The sequence below is a fragment of the Magnolia sinica genome, chromosome 15 (genome assembly GCF_029962835.1).
Source record: "Magnolia sinica isolate HGM2019 chromosome 15, MsV1, whole genome shotgun sequence".
Classification (NCBI taxonomy): domain Eukaryota; kingdom Viridiplantae; phylum Streptophyta; class Magnoliopsida; order Magnoliales; family Magnoliaceae; genus Magnolia; species Magnolia sinica.
Window position 1 is genome coordinate 15911541 of NC_080587.1, and position 22885 is coordinate 15934425.

General features: G+C 41.7%; 1 protein-coding gene and 1 long non-coding RNA gene across 3 annotated transcripts; one reads left to right on the forward strand and one right to left on the reverse strand.

Annotated features, from left to right (window-relative positions):
• Nucleotides 1-4706: 4706 nt before the first annotated feature.
• Nucleotides 4707-6020, forward strand: LOC131227805 (pentatricopeptide repeat-containing protein At3g48250, chloroplastic-like). Its single transcript, XM_058223630.1, has 3 exons — nt 4707-5261; nt 5358-5660; nt 5857-6020. The coding sequence occupies exons 1-2, from the start codon at nt 4905-4907 to the stop codon at nt 5487-5489; spliced, it is 489 nt and encodes a 162-aa protein (XP_058079613.1). The 5' UTR covers nt 4707-4904; the 3' UTR covers nt 5490-5660; nt 5857-6020.
• A 12101-nt stretch (nt 6021-18121) lies between these two features.
• Nucleotides 18122-22140, reverse strand: LOC131227080 (uncharacterized). Of its 2 annotated transcripts, XR_009162055.1 has the most exons (4): nt 20640-22140; nt 20198-20545; nt 19211-19450; nt 18122-18218 (listed from the first exon to the last, which is right to left on the reverse strand). It is a non-coding gene; the product is annotated as an uncharacterized LOC131227080 (long non-coding RNA). The 2 variants fall into 2 exon arrangements; XR_009162056.1 differs by having other exon boundaries at nt 20198-22140.
• Nucleotides 22141-22885: the final 745 nt, after the last annotated feature.

Sequence of the window (22885 nt, forward strand, 5' to 3'; positions counted from 1 at the left end):
TAAGAAGAATGACAAGAAAGGAAAAGGAAAGGAGAAAGAAGATGAATCAGATTCCACTGCGTCGCTTCAGATGGTGACATTATAGTTATTCTTTCAGCAGATCACGATATATGTCTCACGGCTACGAGTCAGGACACCGACTGGGTGATTGACTCAAGAGCCTCTTTTCATGCGACTCCACGCAGGGACTTCTTCACAAGCTATAAGTTAGGTGACTATGAGACTGTGAAGATGGAAAATTCTAGCGTATCGAAGATCGTAGGGGTCGGTGATATTTGTGTGAAGACTGATGTGGGCTGCACATTGGTTCTCAGGGATGTGAGGCATATCCTAGACCTTTGCCTCAACTTAATGTCAATGGGAAGGCTAGATGATAATGGCTATGAAAGCCGATTTGCTGGTGGGCGCTGAAAGCTCATCAAGGGTTCGTTGATCACAGCTAGAGGAAAGAATTATTGCACCCTTTACAAGGTAAGTGTCAGTGTGTGCAAAGGTGGGTTGAACGCAGCGGAAGATTCAGTTATTGACATGTGGTATAGGCGTCTAGGCCACATGAGTGAGAAAGGGCTTCAGGTACTAGCGAGGAAGCGGCTTCTTCCAGACATAACAGGTATACCTCTCTAAACCTGTCTTGATTGTTTATCATGGAAACAGCATAGAGTTTCATTTATTAAATCTGTTTCTCTTGTTAATAAAGTGCATGCATTAGATTTGGTTTATTCTAATGTTTGTGGTCCTATGAAGACAAAAACCTTGGGTGGGGCATTGTATTTTGTTACTTTTATAGATAATACATCTAGGAGGGTTTGGGTTTATACTTTGAAATCCAAGGACGAGGTCTTTAGTGCGTTTAAATTGTTTCATGCTATGGTCGAGAGAGAGACAGGTAAATCAGTGAAATGCATTGGCACTGACAATGGTGGTGAATATATCGGTAACTTTCATGAGTATTGTAAGTCCCTAGGTATACGGCATGAACAGACGGTTTCCAAGACCCCCAGCATAATGGTGTAGCTAAGCGAATGAATCGCACCATTGTAGAAAGAATCAGATGCATGTTATCTCATGCGAAGTTGCCCAAGACATTTTGGGGTGAAGCAATGTACATGGCAATATATTTGATAAACAGGTCTTCATCAGCCCCGTTGAATGGAGAAGTGCCTGAGAAGGTGTGGACTGGATAGGATCCATCGTACAATCATCTCAGGGTGTTTGGATACAGGGCATCCGCTCACGTACCAAAGGACGAGAAGTCTAAGCTCGATATAAAGATCAGGCAGTGTGTGTTCTTTGGGTACGGTGATGAAAAATTTGATTACAAATTGTGGGATCCAACCGTGAGAAAGCTCATCAGGAGCAGAGGTGTGGTTTTCTTTGAAGATCAGTGTATAAGACATTGGTAAGCCAAAGAAGAACCAGCCTAGTCGGGTGAGCTAGAAGACATGGATCTGGTTATTCCTCCCCTGGTGCTTGATGACGGGGGAGTACAACAAGGTGCAGAGGACGAGGGAGTTCCTACTAAAGATGGACCGGAGGAGCAGCCCCCACTTGATCCACCTGTTGAGCCACATGTGAGGAGGTCATCTAGGGACAGACAGCCGTCTAGGAGGTACTTGCCACATGAGTACATTATGCTGACTAATAGGGGAAAGCCAAAAGATTATTCTGAGGCCCTAGTTGACGAGCATAAGGGAGAATGGTTGAAAGTTATGTAAGAGGAGATGAAATTCTTGCATAAGAATCACACCTATGATATAGTAAAATTGCCTAAGGGCAAGAAAGCTTTGAGCAACAAGTGGGTGTTCAGAAAGAAGGTTGAGCAGAAGAATTCACAGACGAGGTTCAAGGCCAGACTTATGGTGAAAGGGTTCGGCCAGAAGAAAGGTATAAACTTCAAGGAGATATTCTCATTAGTGGTGAAGATGACATCCATACGGGTGTTGCTTAGGTTGGCGGCTAGCATGGATCTGGAGATAGAACAGTTAGATGTTAAAACCGTCTTCCTCCATGGTGACCTAGAAGAAGAGATCTACATGCACCAACCAGAGGGGTTCGAAGTTAAGGGTAAAGAGCATATGGTGTATAGGCTAAGGAAGAGCTTGTATGGGCTGAAACAAGCTCCACGGCAATGGGCCAAGAAGTTCGACTCATTTATGTTGAAGCATGGGTATGACAGAACAGAGTCGGACCATTGTGTGTTCACGCACAAGTTCTCAGATGGTGATTTCTTAATTCTTCTGTTATATATTGATGACATGCTCATCATGGGAAAAAACATCAAGAAGATCGACATGTTGAAATAGGAGTTGGGCAAGTCGTTTGCGATGAAAGACTTGGGCCCAGCTAAACAGATCATAGGAATGGAGATAACTCGTGACAAAAGTAGCAGGAAGCTTTGGCTGTCACAAGAGCGATATATTGAGAAAGTCCTAGAACGGTTCAATATGAATGCAGCGAAGCCGGTCAGTACTCCACTGGATGGTCACTTCAGATTAAGCGACAGGCAGTGTCCCAAGATGAAGGCAGAGGTGGAAGAAATGCATAAGATACCATACGCGTCAGCTGTAGGAAGTTTGATGTATGATATGGTGTGTACATGTCCAGACATAACATATACGGTTGGTGGTGTTAGCCGGTATCTTGCCAATCCTGGCAAAGAGCATTAGGCAGCAGTTAAGTGGATACTGCAGTATCTAAGAGGCTTATCCAAGTTGAGCCCAAGCTATGGTGACGAAAAACCTGTGGTAGAGGGCTATACGGATGCAGATATGGCAGGTGACATAGACTCCAGAAAGTCTACATCGGGGTTCATGTTCACGTTTGCAGGGGGAGCGGTTTCTTGGCAGAGTAAGCTACAGAAAGTCGTAGCATTATCGACGACAGAGGCCGATTACATTGCAGTCACAGAGGCATGTAAAGAGATGTTTTAGATGCAGAGGTTCCTACAAGAACTTATCCTGAAGCAGAAGGAGCACGTGGTCTATTGTGATAGTCAAAGTGTTATACACTTGAGCAAGAATCCAAGTCAGCATCCAAGTCGAAGCACATAGAGATTCGGTATCACTGAATTAGGGATACTTTGAAACAGAAGGTGTTACAGCTTGAGAAAGTCCACACGGACGATAATGGGTCAGACATGATGACTAAGGCTTTGCTCAAGGGCAAGTTTGAGGTTTGTAGAAACCTGACTGGCTTGAAGAATGTGAATTTCTCCTGGGTCGAAAAGGGAGAGTTTTGATGGGATTTTCTCCCAGGCTCGACTGGTAGTGAGCCTCACTCGACCGGTAGTGGGTGCCGCTCGACCTGTCGAGTGGGGCTCGACTCAAAGTCCAGCGACCATCTGATTATTTTCTCCGATGTGCTTGACGAGTTGAGGGAGGTGCTTGACCGGTCGAGTGGGCCGCTCGACCAGTCGAGGACTCGGCTCGACCAGTCGAGCTTACACAGATTTGAGTCCGGATCTTGTACGAACTACGGAAATCTGAGGCCTTTCACAACAAGGTACGAAAGGGAGTTTCCTAAATTATAAATAGGGGTGCTTAGGGCTTTTCTAGGTAATGTAAGAGGGTTTCTTAAAGCTTTACAAGGGTTTAGGGCTATCAAAGGTGTGTGTGTGTGTGTGAGAGAAAGAGAGAGAGGAAGCTTGTGGAAGGGAGGTTCTACTCGTATAGGTGATCTACTGTGTACTTGATATTTCAATGCTTCTACGTCCTTGTAATCGGTTAGATATCTCCGTTTTGCTTTTATTCTCTTATTGTTTATCCACTCCTGTGTGAGTGAAGAAGGTTGTAACGTTCTACTTCATATTGGATTGTTGATCTGGACGAGATCCCGTGCTTTTTACCTTTTCGAGGGTTTTTCACATAAAAATCTCTTGTGTGGTGTGTTTATGCTTTGATTGTTTTTCATTGCTTTATTATCCCATAATTCTGGTTTGTTTGGGAGGCTAGATCCTAAGGTTTTGTGCAAGGCTCCCAACAACTCCTTGTAATTTAACTTTGGATTGCATTTCTGCAGAGATTCCTCTTGTTTTGATATCTTTAAATGCGGATTTGATTCCATTTGGAGCAGTTTCTGACAAATTTCTACTTTCAGCTTTGGTTTTTAAGAGGTTTCTTTCAAATAATCATTTTTTTCTGCTCGGATTTAGCCCAAAATCCCTACCATGGAGATTCTGTGATGGAGGAGCGCATAACCTTTTTTACCTATGTATTTAGAGAATGTACATGTGATCAAAGAAAACCACTACACGAAAATTGTTTATCAGGAACGGCTGGTGCTTTGGCTCATTGCACACGGTTCTAAACCGTTTCTAAATGCAGGGGTGTACCCTCTTCCCACGTACGTTATTAGGGCTATTTTGCTTCCCCCTTTCCTTCAATCTCTTGTCTCGCATCTCTCTCTCTCTCTCTTCTCCAATCTAGGTCGTTCTGCCCTCCTGCTCGTCCTGCTCTTCTTCTTCTCTACAATCCTTCAACACCAAAACTCCAATCTCCTTCTCCTCTTCAAACCCTAACATCTCATCTCTACATTCCCATTTCCTCAACCCTTCCTTTTCCCTCTCTCTCCCTCTCTCCTTCTCAACCCAAACCCAAACCCTCCTCTCCCAACATCCTCACTGTCCGCATGTCCTAGGATGGCGCTCTCTCCTCCATCCAATTGATAGTCGAAGGCAAAAATCAATGTGCTTTTGTAACTAACTTCTGATTGGGATTGTTTCAGGATCTGATTGGGATGAAGATGCTGAGAAAAAATTGGGCGACCTTAAGCTTTTGTTGTCGGATGCTGTCGTGGTAAAGGTCTTGAGAGAAGTCCACCAGTACTCTCTCCAGGCATTAGGATTTTTCAATTGGGCTGGGAAGCAGCCAGGTTACGAGCACAGCGCAGTCACTTACAATGCAGTTATGAGGATTCTTGGGCGGGAGGATTTTATCGAGCAGTTCTGGAGCATGGTCGAAGGGGCTGTCCTTACAGGTAAGGTGGATAAGGCACTGTCCTGTTTTACGAAGATGATGGAGAAGAACTTCGATGCCGATGTTGATCTCCTTGAAGTCTTGGTAAATGGTTTGTGCGGTCAGAATAAGGCAGGTGGTGCATACACCCTGTTTGTTGAAATGGTTGAGAAGGCTCGTTTGAGACCTTGGCAGGCCACGTTCAAGCATTTGATACAAAAGCTGCTGGGAGAGGGGAAACTTGAAGAATCGATGAAGCTCCTACATCTAACGAAACGCCACAACTTTCCGCCAAAACTTGAAATACATGTTGGTGATCCAAGCCCTCTTTTTCAAGAGCTTCAATATCCTCTGCTTTCCCTTCTAGTGTAACTTGAACCTTTTCTTGCATATCTTGATTCTCAGGTTCTAATGTTGAAAATTTCAGCAACAAATCTTACTGGGAAGTTTGACATTGGTTTAGAACAAGAAGACATCATTCCATTGTTCATAATTAGTAACAACAAACAGCAAGTCAACAAACCTTATATGTGGTAAGAATTTCCTGATGCTGATGGATTCTTGCTTGGAAGGCCACTTCTCAAATGATGACGGAACTGAGTTGGTGCGATTGGCTTCTTGTTGCTTGCAATATGAACCTCGTGAGAGGCCAAATGCAAAGACGCTTGTGACTGCTCTTACTTCTCTTATCATGCAACACTTTCACAGGTACTTGCTCATGTTTACTTCTTCTTCTTCTTTTTTCTTTTCTTTTTTCTTTTTCTTTTTTTTTTTTCTTTTTTTTTTTTTTTGCGATTTTGTCATATTTACATTTTCTTAACAATGAGTTTGTGTTGTATCACGCTTCCTTTTTTCACATTAATAAATGTGGACAGCATAATGTTGGTGATTCTCAAATAAACAGGGACATAATGGACTCATTATCCAACATTGGAGAGTTTGTTAAAGCTTCCTAGTTCGTTGGTCAAAGATCAGGTTTGTTGGTCTTCACCTACTTGTTTGTCTACTGTCAAGCGGACATTCTTTATGAGGAGCTATTATTTTTCTGTGAATGCTAAATTCTGTAAATTAATAGTCTCAACTCTCAAGGGCAGACATTCAGCCACCTTATCTTTATGTTCTTTCTGAGGTACAGTTACATGCTCCGAGATCTAAACTATTGCATCCTACTTCCATGATTGGATGATGTGTATCAACTTGATTGGTGCCTCCATATTGCTGGGTAGAAGGAATATGGTCGATGCTTGCGAAAGGTAGTTTTGGACAGGTGTATGTGGGGCGTCAAATTTTTGCTGCTCCTGTTGGCCTAGATAGGACTACTGGCCCTGGTGCTACAGAGGTTTGAAATTTTCTTAAATTTTTTTATTGTTTGGTAGAGCTGTGTATTCGATTTTCGTTCTTAATGGACACTGCAGGAGGCACAAAAAATGTGCTTACATAACAAGTAGATTTGTCATGCAGGAGACAACTCTGTCCATATGCAGGCCTCACTTTAGGTTGCCAATCTTTGACAAGCATTACTCCAATCAAATGATTCTACTAATCTGATCAATAGTCATTAAAATGAATGATCCATGTCAATGGCCTACAAAATTGATGGTCCATGACTAACTGATTTTCACCAACCATCCTATGGACTGCGCATTTGATTTCATGGGCTATTTTATTGATTGTGGAGCTCAAGATCACTTTGCCAGTGGAATTGATTGATTCAGGAATTGTGGAATTTAGTTTTTTTCCTTGTTTGACACCATGCTTTTAGACCATCTAATTGCCTAATTTGTTAACTGGGTAAAGGGTTGTTGCTCAAATGTCTCAACAACACACTTCATGAATTGGGTGGTATTAAAATAACCAAATTCATGAATTACATGTTGATGCAAAACTTCTTGCAGGCTTCACTTTTTCTTCTTTCTTTACAGTGAGCTTTGAATATTGGTCTTTCATATTCATATGCATTGGGCTTCAATCAATGCAGGGGTATTACTCAATGGATAAACAGCCATCGAACTTTGAGGTTCTCAATCAGGTAACCATCACTTGTTGTCCTCTGTCATCATTGTTATGAATGTTTTTCTTTGGACAAGAGAAAAGTATCATTGGAGATTTTCAATGATATTTTGGTATGGCTACCATCGTCCTGTTTGTTCCTTCTAACTGAAATTATTATATCAGCAATCTCCTGAGAAAACCATTTCTAAATTTGAATTTCTTAAGAAGAAAGTTTATATATGAAACAAGCTTAGATGAGTTTTTTCATTGGAATGAGCAAGGAATAGGAGGGGAGAGATTTTAAGATGAATTAGTCTTCTTGTTTTTTTTTTTTTTCATATAACTAGCATTTTTCACCAGTGAGGAAATAGCTGAATTTATCGTATGTAACATGCATGCAGGTAATGTGTGCTTGCAAGTGCCCCACACATGCCAACATGGGACACGTGTGTGAGTCCAGGTGACTCATTAAGCAGGTTTAATGAACAGCTCAGATAATGCATCCATGCTGGCACCACAGTCACTTGTAACCATTGCATCTCTTCTTGACTATCTTCTTGCAGGCCATAAACTTGAATGTTATGATTGTCCTATCAAGGAGATTTTCAATGCTTGGTCTATCTATTATGGGTCCAACAGACTGATGGTGGGCCCCACTGGTAGATAGCCTTGGTTGAAACACATGAAGATTCTTGAAGTTGACTTATTTTTCCTTCTGCTGCTTCTAACTTCTTGTGTTTCTCTTCACTTGCACGTTGTGCTTCGGCAAATTTACTCTTGAAATCATCAGCTCTTTCTGTTTCTGACTGTAACAACCTCTGTGGAGGCATAAAGTGATGATCAACATTACAAAGTAAAGATGCCACAAGTCCCATACAACCATGTCAGTAAAATCATTACTTAACGCATCTTTGATAAAGAAAACACATGGTAGGACCCAAGGAAAAAGTTTGAGAACCTGAAATCAACTCAAAATGCATTTTTGGCTATTTTCCACACCATGTACATGTGTTCAGTTTTTCCTTTTCCTTCTCAGATAGTTATAGATGGAAGAGCCTGAATGCTGTAGACATTGAAGGATCTGCACTGCCAACTCTCATGTACTTGGCATGTGAGAAGAATTTTTTAGCATGTGAACATTTAGGATGGCAACAGTTGCATCATCATCTCATTTTTATTTATTTATTTTATTTTTTTGTTGTGATTTTTTTATGTTATATAGATATGTTATATGTATACAAACATGCTACAAGGATTTAATTGTGTTTTCACATTGGAAGAAGGTCTTGGAGTACTATTTAAAGCCTTGGTGGCGGAAATCTCGATATTCTTGTTTGTATGCAACTGCAGATTGAAAGCAACTGAAATATACTTGGTTGAAATCAATGTGCTTTTGTAAGTAACTTCTGTTTTGGGTACATGATTTGTTTGTGTCGTTCATACACAGATTCAATTAACAAACTTCCAATAGAACAAGATAGGGCCAAAGTAGATGCCCAAGAATTAGACAGCAAACAAAATTAAAAAAGGATAAATATACTATAAATCCCTTTTGGGTGTGTTTGGTTGCACCAAATTTCATGACATATCATGAAATCTTGCACCAAATTAGACTGATTAGGCATGAAACTTCATCGTATGTAGGCAACCAAATGCAGCCTGTAAGTTGGACTTGAAAGGAACTATGCATAGTAGAAAAAATCTTTTAAAAAAAAAAAAAAGATTCTTGTGTCCATTCTTGCTTCCTTTCCATGTCATGATTCTGTCAGATGTGCATTTTCATACAAATGGTCACTGGCTTACCTTTATTAGACATTCAGGATAAGGTGAATTAACATTTATCCATGCAGAGTGTATTTGTCTTCATTTCTATTTTTCTGCTATTTTTGCTTGCTATATTTTTACTGCTGCTCTTTGTTCGCAAAACTGAATTGGTTATTGGTAAGGATAATTGAAGTACTTGGATTGATTTTGTCTTCAGGTAGTGGTAAGGCATTCACCATGCAACCTTTACCTCTCAAAGCTGTGGAAGACATTGTGAGATTATTGCACCAGCCATCCTATCGTAGTTAGAGATTTAAGCTTTGGCATAGCTATGGGGGGATTTAGTGTTGGCAATTATGTCTCATGACTTTTCAAGTTTTAGAAAGTCAACTGAAAGTTAACCAAACTTTGCATGGCCATTATTGATTTCAAACTCTACATATCAAGAGAAAATATATGGTTTTCAGTTTCTTTCATCATTCAATTGCTTGGATGGTGTTATTGACCATTGTAAGTTTTTCATGCTACTCTGTATTTGTATGATCCATATGAGTTCTGGCTTGATCATGGTTTCTCAATTTTTGTGTTATTGAATAGATAATAGCACTAACCTACACCATAGCTCTATAACTCACAAGCATCGTTGGTTGGCCTCGTCATACGGATGTTATAGTTGGGATGGGACAGAAAGATGCTTGTGTTGGTAATGAGGCCCAGTCCAAGAGAGGTATTCTCACTTTGAAGTATCCCATTGAGCATGGGACTGTAATTGGGATGACATGGAGAAGATCTGTCAACAAGCTGATATTTTTGTTTCCCCTTCTTCCAGGCATATCAATAGGTTGGATGGCAAATAAACGTTACAGAAATATCTGCTTTTTTGCTTTTTGTAAAAGTAATTCGTATTTTTGCAAGTAGAGATCCCCTTCATCAAGCATGAATGTTACATTCTTATAAATTAAGAAATCTGGATCTAACTTATTTTGGCATATATGTTTGTATTTCTTCATCTTCTTCTTCTTTTGGCATAAATCTGGATCTAACTTATTTTCTTGTTCAGTCCCTGCACATCTGCATGCATACATATTTATGCTTTATATTGCATTGATAGGTGATAATGATCTCAAGCACTTGAAAAAAAATGATTTGCAGTTTAAGTGAAAATCAAGAGACATTTATTTGAATAGCTAGCAATGTTTTCTGCACTCAACTAGAAAATTCCTGGCAAATGATGATTCATAGGGAAATCTATATGAATCAGATTCTTGATCCTGATCTTAGCTGATCTATATGAATAAGATTCTTGATCCTGATCTTAACTTATTTCCTTGCTAAGTCACACACACCTGCTTGCATGACTAATCTTCACCTGTGATCCACTGCATATATAGTAACACGCCATGCATACCAGCACAGGAGTGAGATTTCAAAATCACACTAAAATCCCTGTCCATTCCTCTAAAACATAAAAAAAAAACACATGCATTGTGCATACCTACATCCGCAGTTTTTTCCAAACCTGAAAACCCACTTAAATGTAGCAATAGAATTATATATTTTGTTGGAGTGACATACAAAAGAACATGCATGCATGCCTGGAAATATGAACACACTGAATGGCTTTTCATGGACTTAACCTTGTAATTTGCATATTCTTACTTCCTACTTATCACATTATATATATATATATATATATATATATATATATATATATATATAGGGAAATGCTCACCTGCACACCAGTTCGCACGGAACTGGTGCGAACTTTTTTGAGAACCCATCATACGTGATGTGGATCCAAAATCTGAACTGTTCATGTGAAGCAGCACCTCGTGAAACCTCCCGGGCCCAAGTTTTACTTTGATCTAAAACTTTGATGGGCCATGAAGAATGAAAACAGTTTCCTCCCATGATTTGCATTTCTCTTTGCTATGGCCCACCAGAATTTTAGATCAGGGTGAAAATTTGTCACATCGGGTTTCATGGGATTCCGCATCACATTGGCCATTCAGATTAGACACCCATGACACGTGTGCAAAGGTGCGCACGTGCGTAGGTGAGCATGACTCTCTCTCTCTCTCTCTCTCTCTCTCTCTCTCTCTCTCTCTCTCTCTCTCTCTCTCTCTCTCTCTCTCTCTCTCTCTCTATATATATATATATATATATATATATATATATATATATATAATGTGATAAGTAGGAAGTAAGAATATGCAAATTACAAGGTAAGTCCATGAAAAGCCATTCAGTGTGTTCATATTTCCAGGCATGATACAGACACACACACACACACACAGAGAACTGGGTGCAGCTGTGACATGAAAGCTAAGCACTCAAATTATAATTGTCAACAAAAAAAAATACAAATGAAAGGGCTTTAAGCCGTTTCTGATCAACCGTACAAATATAACTTTGGCTCTCTTTGATAGTACTACTAGTAGCTTCAAGAGTTTATGAAGCATATAAAGTGCCACTTGATTTCTAAGTGATAGGTTGATCTTGAATTGCTCCCATTTGTTGACTTAGGCAACCATTTTAGATTGGTACATTTTAAGGCAGGTCCATGTGGATTAATGTGTTGCCCATTTGAATGACATCGTATGCTTTTCAACAGCCTCTGTAGCATCTTTTGTTCGAGCCGGCAACTGACAGGACTTCTAGCTTATATTTTATTGCTAGCATTCCATTTGGATTGCTGGACAGCCAAATTATTCAAAAATTTCCTTGTCTAATTCTTAGAATAATTTTGGTCTATTTTCTACTCTCTTCTTAGAACTCTGTTTGCACTTCAGCTGAATGCATGTGTATGCATTTTGTTTGGAAACTCTTGCCAGCAAGTTGATTCTGGAAGTCCTGAAAAATGCAAAATTGGCTTTGCTTATAGTTGACATCACCTATTGCTTTATCATATGTGGTCTTTTTTATTCATTTTCATTTTCTTTTTCTTTTTCTTTTTCTTTTTCCAAGCCTTTCGAGCAATAATAGATCTCTCCTTTACTATATGCTGGGGTTTCAACCTGGCTATAATCCTTACAGTCCGATAATTTTTAGCTCCGATGATTTTCTCTGCCACTTTATTCTATTTTGTTAACTTCAATTTTTACCATATCTACTTATTTAAATTCTGTATTTTCATGAATCTTCTGTTTATTTTTATTTTATTTTTTTATTTTTTTTTTTGCAGGATGGGATTGAAGAATACTTCCTAGTATTTGTATTAAGGGATTAACCCTCAAATTCCAGTTACATTCATTTCAAGTCCAACTTGAAACTAATGAAATTCCTTATCTGTTTTGCTGTATATATCCATACAGAGAGAACAGCTCTTCGCCCTACTTCATCTGGTCAAAGCAGTTTTGCTGACTGGAAAAGATTAAAGCAAACAGCCTTCTTGGAATTTCGAGCAAGTTTCTGATTCTTCCACTACATGGTTCAATGCCTCTACAACTTTTTATAGCTGATATTTGTGATGTACAAGATTTGCACGGAATGTTTAAATTTTCAGGTATTTATTATTTTATTTGCGTCACTTTGTGCATAGGACCGATTGATGATTCCCTCCCTGTTTTTGTGTGTTTTTCGCAAAAATGCTACATCATTCTAATAGATATTTTTTCCTCTAAAATAGTGCTTTGTTTTTTAAGTTCTGCATGTTGGCAGATGCGAAGAGAATATGATGGTGGCAACATAGAATTTGTGAATTTTCTGAAGTTGCTTTTACAATGCAATCAAGGTTGTTGCTTTAATTTATTTTTTAATCTTTTCCATGTTGGGGCATCCTTGTTTAGTTTTTCTAACATACATTTCTAAACTGCACAGCCTATTCTGTCGATATGTTCAACATATCTAGACCTAGCCAAATATTTGAGTTTCTACCATTCAAAACTGCATATTCTCTTTTCTTAGATGAGAAATGTTATAGCGGCTCATGCCTATCTTGACATATAGGATGGAGAATGGGCCGGGCTGAGATTTGCAATTCAAATGTAGGGCCTAAAGATTTCTCCAAACCCAACAATTGCCCCCCTTACCCACGGGCCATGTGGCAGTTGTGTGCGAGATTTGGGCTGTCTGTCAGTTGGGTGCTACCCTGTATTTCTCCTGGCTCAATAGCCATGGAGTCTGGTCATCGGGTGGTCCACACGTGTGTGAAATAAATGGATGGTTAAACAGTTAACTGTCATTCCCCATTAGATGTGCACATGTGGCTCACCAGTGGCTTTCTCAAGCTCACCTTATGAACTGCCTGTGCTTGCATGGTCGTGCCACATTGGCATGTGAAGGAAGAGTAGTAGTATTTCAAATCATCCCGCCAGTAGCTGTAGCAGGGCTTTTCTAGGACTTCAGCAAGCATATTTCCTCTTTTGCTTTTGCCTGGCCTCTCCCCCAAAATCATCATTCGCTTTTGTCAAAATTACACAGACTTGCTTGCTGCTCAGTTTTCTTTACTGGTATGTTAAATCAATCTACTAGCTTTTCAATCTTAAATTTCTATGCCATTCAATTTTTTATTTTATAAAAGACTTCTACTGCATTTTATTTTGAACTGCCTTTTGATCTCTGCAGATGGAACGGGAGGGATATCAACTCACAGAAGATCTAACTCGTCCCATGTCAACTGCTGCTGGCCCATCTTCTGTTCCTGGTATCTCTGATAGTGCTGCAACTGAGCTACAATACCTAGAAGCCCTTTCAAGTCAGCCATCTATCTCTGTAGCTCCACCGAACAGTGGCGGTCCACCTTGAACTGATCCCAGAATCTTCAACCTAGCCCACTGATACAGCCGCCTGGAAACTCCCATGCACTGCAGATGCCGCAGGGGTATATGTCCGGTGATGTGATGGTTGCTAGGTCACAACAGTTGGACCAGATAGATTTAGCACTAAAATTCATGCAGCAAGGTTATGGTTTCCTTCTTCCACCAGTTCTGATGCAGGTTCCAATACACTGGGTTCCGACTTGCATGGATTGCCACAGCTCTGATCCATATGCATTCCTTCTGTCAAATGCACTCGTCCATCCATGAGTTTTTGTTTAATATTCCAAAACTGTTGATCCATATAATTCTTCATCTGGCAGAAGTCACAGAATCTGTAATCACTCCTATGGCTCTGATTGCTGACAACAAACTCCTGCACTCTCTCACTCTTTGTTCTTTCAAGCTCAAGGGTAGCGCGTAGAGTACTCAACTGTCTTTTGAATCCAAAGATTGTCTAACATGTAATATTGTAACTTGGATTTCTTCTTGGGTTGATTGATCTAAGTTTTTTTTTAATATATATTTTTCTTTTCTTTTAAGCAATAAGGGTTTTAAATTGTTCCCAAAATTTTGTTCCTAATATCTAAACCAGCAACATCTCCCCTTTTTTTCTATATGCTGGAGGTCCAGCAACACCCCCAGACGACCAGCCTCGAGCTCGTCAGCAAGTCGAGCGCCCTGGTGTGGCATGAATCCGGCGGCGAGACAGTAGCCACTCTCTCTCTCACTCTCCTCTCAGCGTCCACCACTGGGAATGCCCAGCAAGATGCCTGGACCGAACTACAAACGAGTCAGGGCCCACCCCACTCAAACCGAACTCGGTCTCGAATCGGCGTGGCCCGACCCGGTGCTGCATTACAGTCCGCTTGGTACTCTCTCTCTCTCTCATTTCTTTTCTTTCCTCTTCTTTTCCTTTCCTTTTTCATTTCTCTGTCTTGTTTTCTTTCTGAAGGCAGCAACCCCACTGGACTCGGACGAGCTCGTCCAACACTCTCCAAACACACCTGAACTCGACGAGATGCAACTCCTCTTCAACGAGGAAGATAATGGCAGATTGTAAATGACAGCTTTTTCTCTTAATCCGGTCCTTTCAGAAGATTCGTATGGGTCTTAAGAAGCTTGTGGATGGGTTCTTTCGAAGCTCTAAGAGGGTTTGGTTGGTGGGTTTGCTAGCGGAAGGAAATGGTGGATTTTTTCTAGGTAGCCGCAACTAGGGGTGTACATTGAGTCGAACCGAGTCGAGCTGGCCTCAGCTCGACTCGGCTCAGCAACTTGCTGACATCAGCTCGGCTCGGTCCCCGAGGATGACTGGTTAGCTCGGCTCGGTTCGGTCAGCTGCTCAAACCAGTTCGAGCCAAGATCGAGCCGAGTTCACCATTACAGCATTTTCACAAACATCTGGACTACACTTTCAAAATCTTACTGTATTTGAGACAACAGCAATGGTTTTACAGGTATTTTATCAAACACCTTCTCAGCAACATGATAATCAAGAAAAAAAGAGTATTGGTTTCATATACATATACCTTCCTTGCCACCTGCCACACTTCTTTAAGTCATTTCATCAAACACTTGGTGAGCAACATCAATATCAAAGTAACCAAGTCACTGAAGTGGTTTGATCCGAGTTGGATTCGAGCTGGTTTTGATCCGAGTCGAGTAGAGCTGGGGCAATTTCAAACTCGGCTTGAACTCATTTTCAAGCTCAAACTCAGCTTCGAACCGAGTTGAGCTTTTTCGAGTCAAGTTGAGTGAGCTAACCGAACTAGCTCGGTTCGTGTACACCTCTAGCCGCAACCAGAGGATAAAACCTAGCTATTCTTCCCCCCTATATAGCAGCCCCAATGATCTAAGGTACGTCATATGCAAATGAAAGGCTGGGATTTTATCCCAGCGTCCAGCTTTCTCAAAACAGCTGGTATTACGGCGGTTTTGAGCGTCGGTTTTGCATAGAAGGCCCTAACACGTGAGTGGCGCGTGGATGGTCAGGACCCGTCCGAAATAGAGGTCTCTGATTGGAGGAGAGATCCTCACACGGATTGCAACAGTTGGCGGTGAGAAATGTTTCCATTTTCGGAAGTTATGTGCTTTTGGGTCCTACTTGTGCCGGTTGTTGTGTGAACACACATGCCGGAAAACTGGATAAAATAGTGGGGTTTTGGTCGAGCCCACCTCTCGAGTCAGATGGACGGTTCAGATCAGGAAGACGGGTCCCTTCTGGTGGGCCACCGTTGAAACAAGCGGACGGCCTCCGTTCACTGGCTAAACGCAGAGAAAGAGAGAAACCTCTCTGTTTCGGGAAGTCGCGAGTCAGCCCGCTTAGACCGGACTGCCCAGACCCGTGCACATCGAGTGCACCTCTTCTGGTGCACATTCAAGTTGTCTGTGGGGCCCATGGGGGTGTTTGGATGAAATCCACTCCGTTCAATCGGTTCGTTCACTTATAGAAGGCCATGATCTCAAGAATGGGGCTGACCTAAATCTTAAGTGGGCCATACAAGTTGATTTCCTAGCTCTAACGGTGGCTTCCGTTGATCTAACGGACGGATCTTCCCGAAATCAAACGTCAACAGTTAAAATAACCTAGTGGGCCATTTTCAAGTCTTTCTTCCTATATCGTTAGCTCAAATACTAATATTAACATAGATTTTACTACTGTGGTGTATTACTTATAATTATAATGATTTAAAACCTTACACACACACGTGTGTATAAAATTTTAAATACTAACACACTACCATATACGTGCCATTGATCACCTATCTATTAATATATAATTCAATTATATATTGTAGAATTATTATTCCTTATATTTATTTAATAAAATATTATTTTCATAATATTTTATATACATTAAATACGTACATAGCAATCCATTACAATACATTTTCATACATTCTTCATGATAGATAAATTACCAAAATACATTTATATTTTCTTTCTATCTATGTTTGTGTAACATTTATAATATAATAAATAGATAAGATAATATACTTAGTATATATCACCTTCAATGGTTAGATTTAAACTAAGATGCACATGAATGTCTACTAAGCTAGGTTTGCATCCGATTAAGTCAGTTTATATAGTAACACCCGAGTACGGGAAAGTACGGGGTGTTACACCACCATTGCACTCACTTTAATTGGTGAACCAACTCCTATAAGAGTTCATGTGATACGAAGCCCCCATATTCAAAATCCATTCATTGTCGAAAGACCCGAATTTTGATGCAGTCAGCACGTCACTACCACTCGCCTCCTCACTGGATTCTATAGTGGTGGCTTCTCTAGAAGAACTATCTAAATTCTCTTTTCTCGACGTAGGATTTTGACAATCCTTCTTCATGTACCCGGCCATGCCATAATTTTAGCACTTCAACTTGCTTTTGCCCTTGCTCTTGGATTTGGACCTTAATCGTGAAGATCCACCGTCTCACTCAGAATTTTCCCCCTTTGTAACCAGTGCATCTGTAGAAGCACCCACATCACCGTTTTTCTTTCTCATCGCTTTCGACTGAAGGGCAGAGGCAACAGTCTCAACGCTAATGGTCATTCTACCGGTGCACAAAGAATCTATAAGTTAGGACCCACCTTTGATGTTGGTCATCCATCAATGTTATTATTAAATCATGTGGAGCCCACCTTCAATATCCACCACCCATCATGTGTAGCCCACCTTTGATGTGGACTGTCCATCACATGGGCCCCACCTCCGATGTAAGTCGTTCATCTTGTGGAGCCCGCCTTGGAATGGGCCACTCATCATTAAAGCTGACCTTTAATGTGGACTGTCCAGGTGGGAGCCACCTTGTGGATCATCCATCATGTCGGCCCACCATTGTTAATTGCCCATCATGTGAAACCCACCTTTGATGTGGATTTTCCACCATGTGAGCCCCACCTTCAATGTGGGTTGCCCATCATGCAGGGCTTGCCTTGGATGTGGGTCATTCATCATTAGGGGCTAAATTTTGATGTGGACCGTTCATGTGGAACCACCTCGATGTGGGGCATCCATCATGTGGGGCCCAGCCTCAATGTCTATTACCCATCATGTGGAGCTCACCTTCGATGTAAACCGTTTATTATGTGGGTTCCACCTTTGAAGTAGGTCAGATATCATACCCGCCCACTTTGGATGTGGGCTATTTATCATAAGGGCCCAACCTTTGATGTGGACTATCTATGGGCCCACCTTTATGGGTGATCCATCATGTGAGGCCCACCTTTGATGTGGACTGTCCATCATGTGGGCCCCACCTTCGATGTGGACAGTCCATCATGTGGGCCTCCTTACGAACTGTGGGCCTCCTTTAATATGGAGAGAGAGAAGTGAAAAGTTGATAAAAATAAAAATAATAATTACGAGGATGAGTATCTTTAAGCACATAAATTACTTTTGCAATCATGTTTACCAAACTAACATTAAGTGAAAAAGGTAACTTAATGACTTAACATAAGTTAAAAAGTAACTTATTTGGATGTATCCTGTTAACTTATTTGGATGTATCCAAACAGGCCCTTAACAACAATATTGTCATGTCTTCTATATGGAACTAATTAGCACAATATGATCCAACAGTCTATCCCAACACACTGTCACTGCCTAAGCAATACAAGCACATCACCACAATATGATCCAACAGTCTATTGCCTAAGCAAAACAAGCACATCAATTCTTTTCATTCCAAACCAACAGTCACCGACGTCTTCAACTTCCCAGACACATTCACTGAAAAAGAAAAAACCTAACAAGAGAAAACAAAGCAACAAATGCAATTTAGCCAAACATCGAAGAACATATCCAACTTGAGAAAACAAAGGAATGAATGCCAATTTGCAAAAAATCAAAGAGCAGTTCCAATTTCTTTGCTACTTTTAGTCACTAAATGACTAAAATGCACTCCAAACTAAAATAGAAACACTAACATGGAAGCAATGCCATGCACCCAAGTTTGTGAGTAGCGGAGAAACCGGGAAGGCTAGGGAACGGCAGGGTTTGGCACTCGTCAGCCCTATTCTCGATCGGACTGAAAAGACCTTGGCCCAGTATGGCTCGGCCTATGAGGAATATAATTAAATGATAAAAGGTTTGAAATAATCCATACAAATATCCCCAAAGCTTTTGGTTGACATGCAGGATACCTAATCATCAATATGAACGGTCCACTCTTTCATTCAACTAGGGACAAGCCATGGTGCAAAAATACACCAACCAGATTATCCTAAACATCCAAACAATAGCATGGAAAATGGATAGTCAAGATCAAATAGAGAAACAAAATAGGTCAAATATTTGTTTTTTATTGCTTATGATTCCAAAATAGCACTTTGGTTCCATAATTCTAACCATGTGATCCACGGCTCTCAAACAATTGACAGTTCTATGAGATTGTCCACGCACGCACGCACACAGAGTTTAAATTCCACAAGTCTGTTCAATGAGAACCACTAACAAATGCTAAACTGTCAATAACAGTAGGCCCCTTGATGACTAGGATGGCACATTGTCCCAGTCTGGGCCATTCATCATTGGCCTAGATCCAGGGCCTCGGACCAAGTTTAAGGGGCTAGGCCTACGCCCTATAGGGCCAGGCTACCCTGGTCTGGTCCGGGTGGGGCTGTCTAGCCCATTGCCAACCCTACTTGTGAGGAACATCTAAAACCTGTAAATCTTCTCAAACAACTGCAAAGACAGGAATAAAATCAATCATTTCAAACATTATATAAAGGAAATTACCTTAGGCGAAAAAAGAATGTGAAAATGCACACAGATTGCTGAGGTGCCATGATTCGTCATTGTCAGTGTATCCATGGTTCTGATAATGAGCCGCAAGACTAGTCTTCCCACAACTCATTGCAGCATATGATTTTGCAAACCACATGAAATAACTAGTCCATTCATCTAGAATACGTTCTTCAGCAAAATGTGATTACAATTAATGGTCGAGATCGTTTGCAACAAGATGTCCCACACAACCTGCAAAAGTGGCCAAACAATTCAATTTCTTAGATAAGTCATAACAGCGGCTGGCCAGACACCGTGCTGTTAGAACCACGTGCATGTTCACATGTATTATCCCTACAGTTCATAGAACAAAAAAGGTTTTGAGTGTAAGATGAGGTTTGCTAAGCCCACAAGCGTGTGCAATAAAGCTCATGTACATGCCAGACATGCCAACATGGCACGATTAGTCTGAGATCGAATCCATTCATCAGAATGGCACCACTATATTGATGTCCTAGCCCAACAATCAGGCTGATCCACTAGACAGGTGGATCAAAGTTAGCAAAACAAATGAATGGCTCTGAAAAACCTGGCTGAAGTTTTCTAACTAATCCACCTATTTCTGATATTGGGTCCCCACCTACTGATTCGGAGCAGATATTTTTTTTTTTTTTTTTGAAAAACATATACAACATTGGACCAACCTGGAGGACAGACAAGTGTAGCATGTTCATGAGCTTTATTACAAAGCTCTTTTTTCTTCTTTCTTTTTTTCCTTTTTTTCAGAAAGGTAAGAGCACACCACCTGTAACTTTGTTGCTTTGCAAAAGATGATGTACTCGACATTTGGGTGGGTTCCACAAAAAACAATAGGCCTTTCCTATCATATAACCCACTATACAGAACAAGACAAAACCACAAGCAAAAAAAACTGCAAAACAGAGATCGAACTATAGATACAGACTGAGCCAGGAAAATCAAATTTGGAACTGAACTGACCGAATTCGATCAACCTGCCAGGCAGCCGCAAACTGCAACAGAGCTCCATATCTACAGCCTGCAACTCTGCTCTGCTGGCCCAGCTGTTATTAGACTGAGAAAGGAGAGGAGAGAGGGAAATGCAATAAGACTGATGGATGGCCAATTCTGATTTGCTGGAAAGAAAAACAAAAACAAAAAAAAAAAAAAAAAAAAAACTAGCTCTGCTTAGATGAAAAACCATCTCTGAGCTGCTGAACCCCCTACTCTAATCTGGGCCACAACCAGGATAAAATCAACCTCTAAACATGAACTCGCCAATCGCATGACCCCAGCACTCCAAATCTCTGGATCCCAAGTCACAAAAACCTGCAGCCAACATAAACCTGTAAACAAACCACCATCACAGCAGCCACGGCAAGCCCTGTAACATCATCCCAGAACTACAGCAGAAGACACCTACCAAACATCAAATTCCATCATCCTCATCAACCATCCATGAGGTAAAAACAGACCCACCACCATCAGCCACCCAAACATCCCACTGCCTCCACAGATCATCATCATCTGGCCAACAGCAGCAAGCCCAAGTCCCAACATTCCATATAGGCCAGCTTCATCTGACTTGGAGCAATCAGAAAAAAGGGCAGCAGAAAACCCAAACAAAAAACCCTGCACCCAAAAATAAAAAACACAGGGGAGGCCTCTTCAGATCCACAAACTTCAGCCATATCAGCTGCCATGGCCGACCACAACACCATCAGCTACCATCATCAGCCACCCAAACATCCCACTGCCTCTACAGACCATCATCATCCGGCCAACAGCAGCAGGCCTAAGCCCCAACATTCCAGATAGACCAGCTTCATCTGGCTTGGAGCAATCAGAAAACAGGGCAGCAGATAACCCAAACAAAAAACTGTCCTGCACCCAAAAACAACCACAGCAGAGGCCTCTTCAGATACACAAACTTCAGCCATATCAGCTGCCATGGCAGACCACAACACCACCATCAGCCACCCAAACATCCCACTGACTCCACAGACCATCATCATCCGGCCAACAGTGGCAGGCCCAAGTCCCAACATTCCAGATAGGCCAGCTTCATCAGGCTTGGAGCAATCAGAAAACAGGGCAGCAGATGAGCCGAACAAACAACTGTCCTGGACCCGAAAAAACCGCAGCAGAGACCTCTTCGGATCCACAAACTTCAGCCATATCAACTACCATGACAGACCACAACACCACCATCAGCTACCATCATCAGCCACCCAAACATCCCCCTGCCTCCACAGACCATCATTGTCTGACCAACAGTGGCAGGCCCAAGTCCAACATTCTGCCAGCTTCATCTGGCTTGGAGCAATCAGAAAAGGAGGGCAGCAGATGACCCAAACATAAAACTGTCCTGCACCCAAAAACAAACCGCAGCAGAGGCCACTTCAGATCCACAAACTTCAGCCATATCAGCTGCCATGACAGACCACAACACCATCAGCTACCATCATCAGCCACCCAAACATCCCACTGCCTCCTCAGACCATCATCATCCGGCCAACAGCAGCAGGCCTAAGTCCCAACATTCTAGATAGGCCAGCTTCATCTGATTTGGAGCAATCAGAAGACAGGGCAGCAGGTGACCCAAACAAAAAAATGTCCTGCACCCAAATAAAACCACAGCAGAGGCCTCTTCAGATCCACAAACTTCAGCCATATCAGCTGCCATGGCAGACCACAACACCACCATCAGCTACTATCATCAGCCACCCAAACATCCCACTGCCTCCACAGACCATCATCGTCCAGCCAACAGCAGCAGGCCCAAGTCCCAACATTCCAGATAGGCCAGCTTCATTTGGCTTGGAGCAATCAGAAAACAGGGCAGCAGATGACCCAAACAAAAAACTGTCCTGCACCCAAAAAAACCACAGCAAAGGCCTCTTGAGATCCACAAACTTCAGCCATGGCAGACCACAACACCACCATCAGCTACCATCATCAACCACCCAGACATCCCACTGCCTCCACAGACCATCATTGTCCGGCCAACAGCGGCAGGCCTAAGTCTCAACATTTCAGATAGACAAGCTTCATCTGGCTTGGAGCAATCAGAAAACATGGCAGCAGATAACCCAAACAAAAAACTATCCTGCACCCCAAAAAACCACAGTAGAAGCCTCTTCAGATCCGCAAACTTCAGCCGTATCAGCTGCCATGGCAGACCACAACAAGCCATCCAAGAATTTACATAGACGGCACCCTGATGCCCCTTTCATCCAGCAGCCAACCAGCTGAAGCTGAAGCTGAAGACCCTGCAAATGCACCCAGCAGCCATACATCCACAACATTGCACCCAACAAAAAGACAAGCTCCCAGCCCTACAAACTTCAGCTACCCCAGCAATCACAGCATACCACAACAAACCATCCCAGCATCAACGCAATCAACCAAAAGCACCCTTTTCTTTTAACCAATAGCACCCTGATGCAGCCATGCATCCAGCATACATACTACAGTAACCAAACTCCCCAGTATCCACCCAAACACAGCCCTCAGCTGCACCAATTCCCAACATCAAAACCTCCCATGGTTGGACATAAAACACCAGAGTCTCAGCTGCCCATGATGCAGCCACAGAAACAGAGAAACTTCAGCTGAACCTTCTGCTGCTATAACAGCTTAATCTTTACTGGACGGAAGCTTTGCTAC

Excerpts from the sequence above, each read along its gene's own strand:
- LOC131227805 (XM_058223630.1), top strand. The coding sequence starts at position 4,905 with ATGAGGATTCTTGGGCGGGAGGATTTTATCGAGCAGTTCTGGAGCATG. Across the intron at positions 5,262-5,357 it reads CGCCAAAACTTGAAATACAT|GTTCTAATGTTGAAAATTTC; the intron begins GTTGGTGATCCA and ends CTTGATTCTCAG.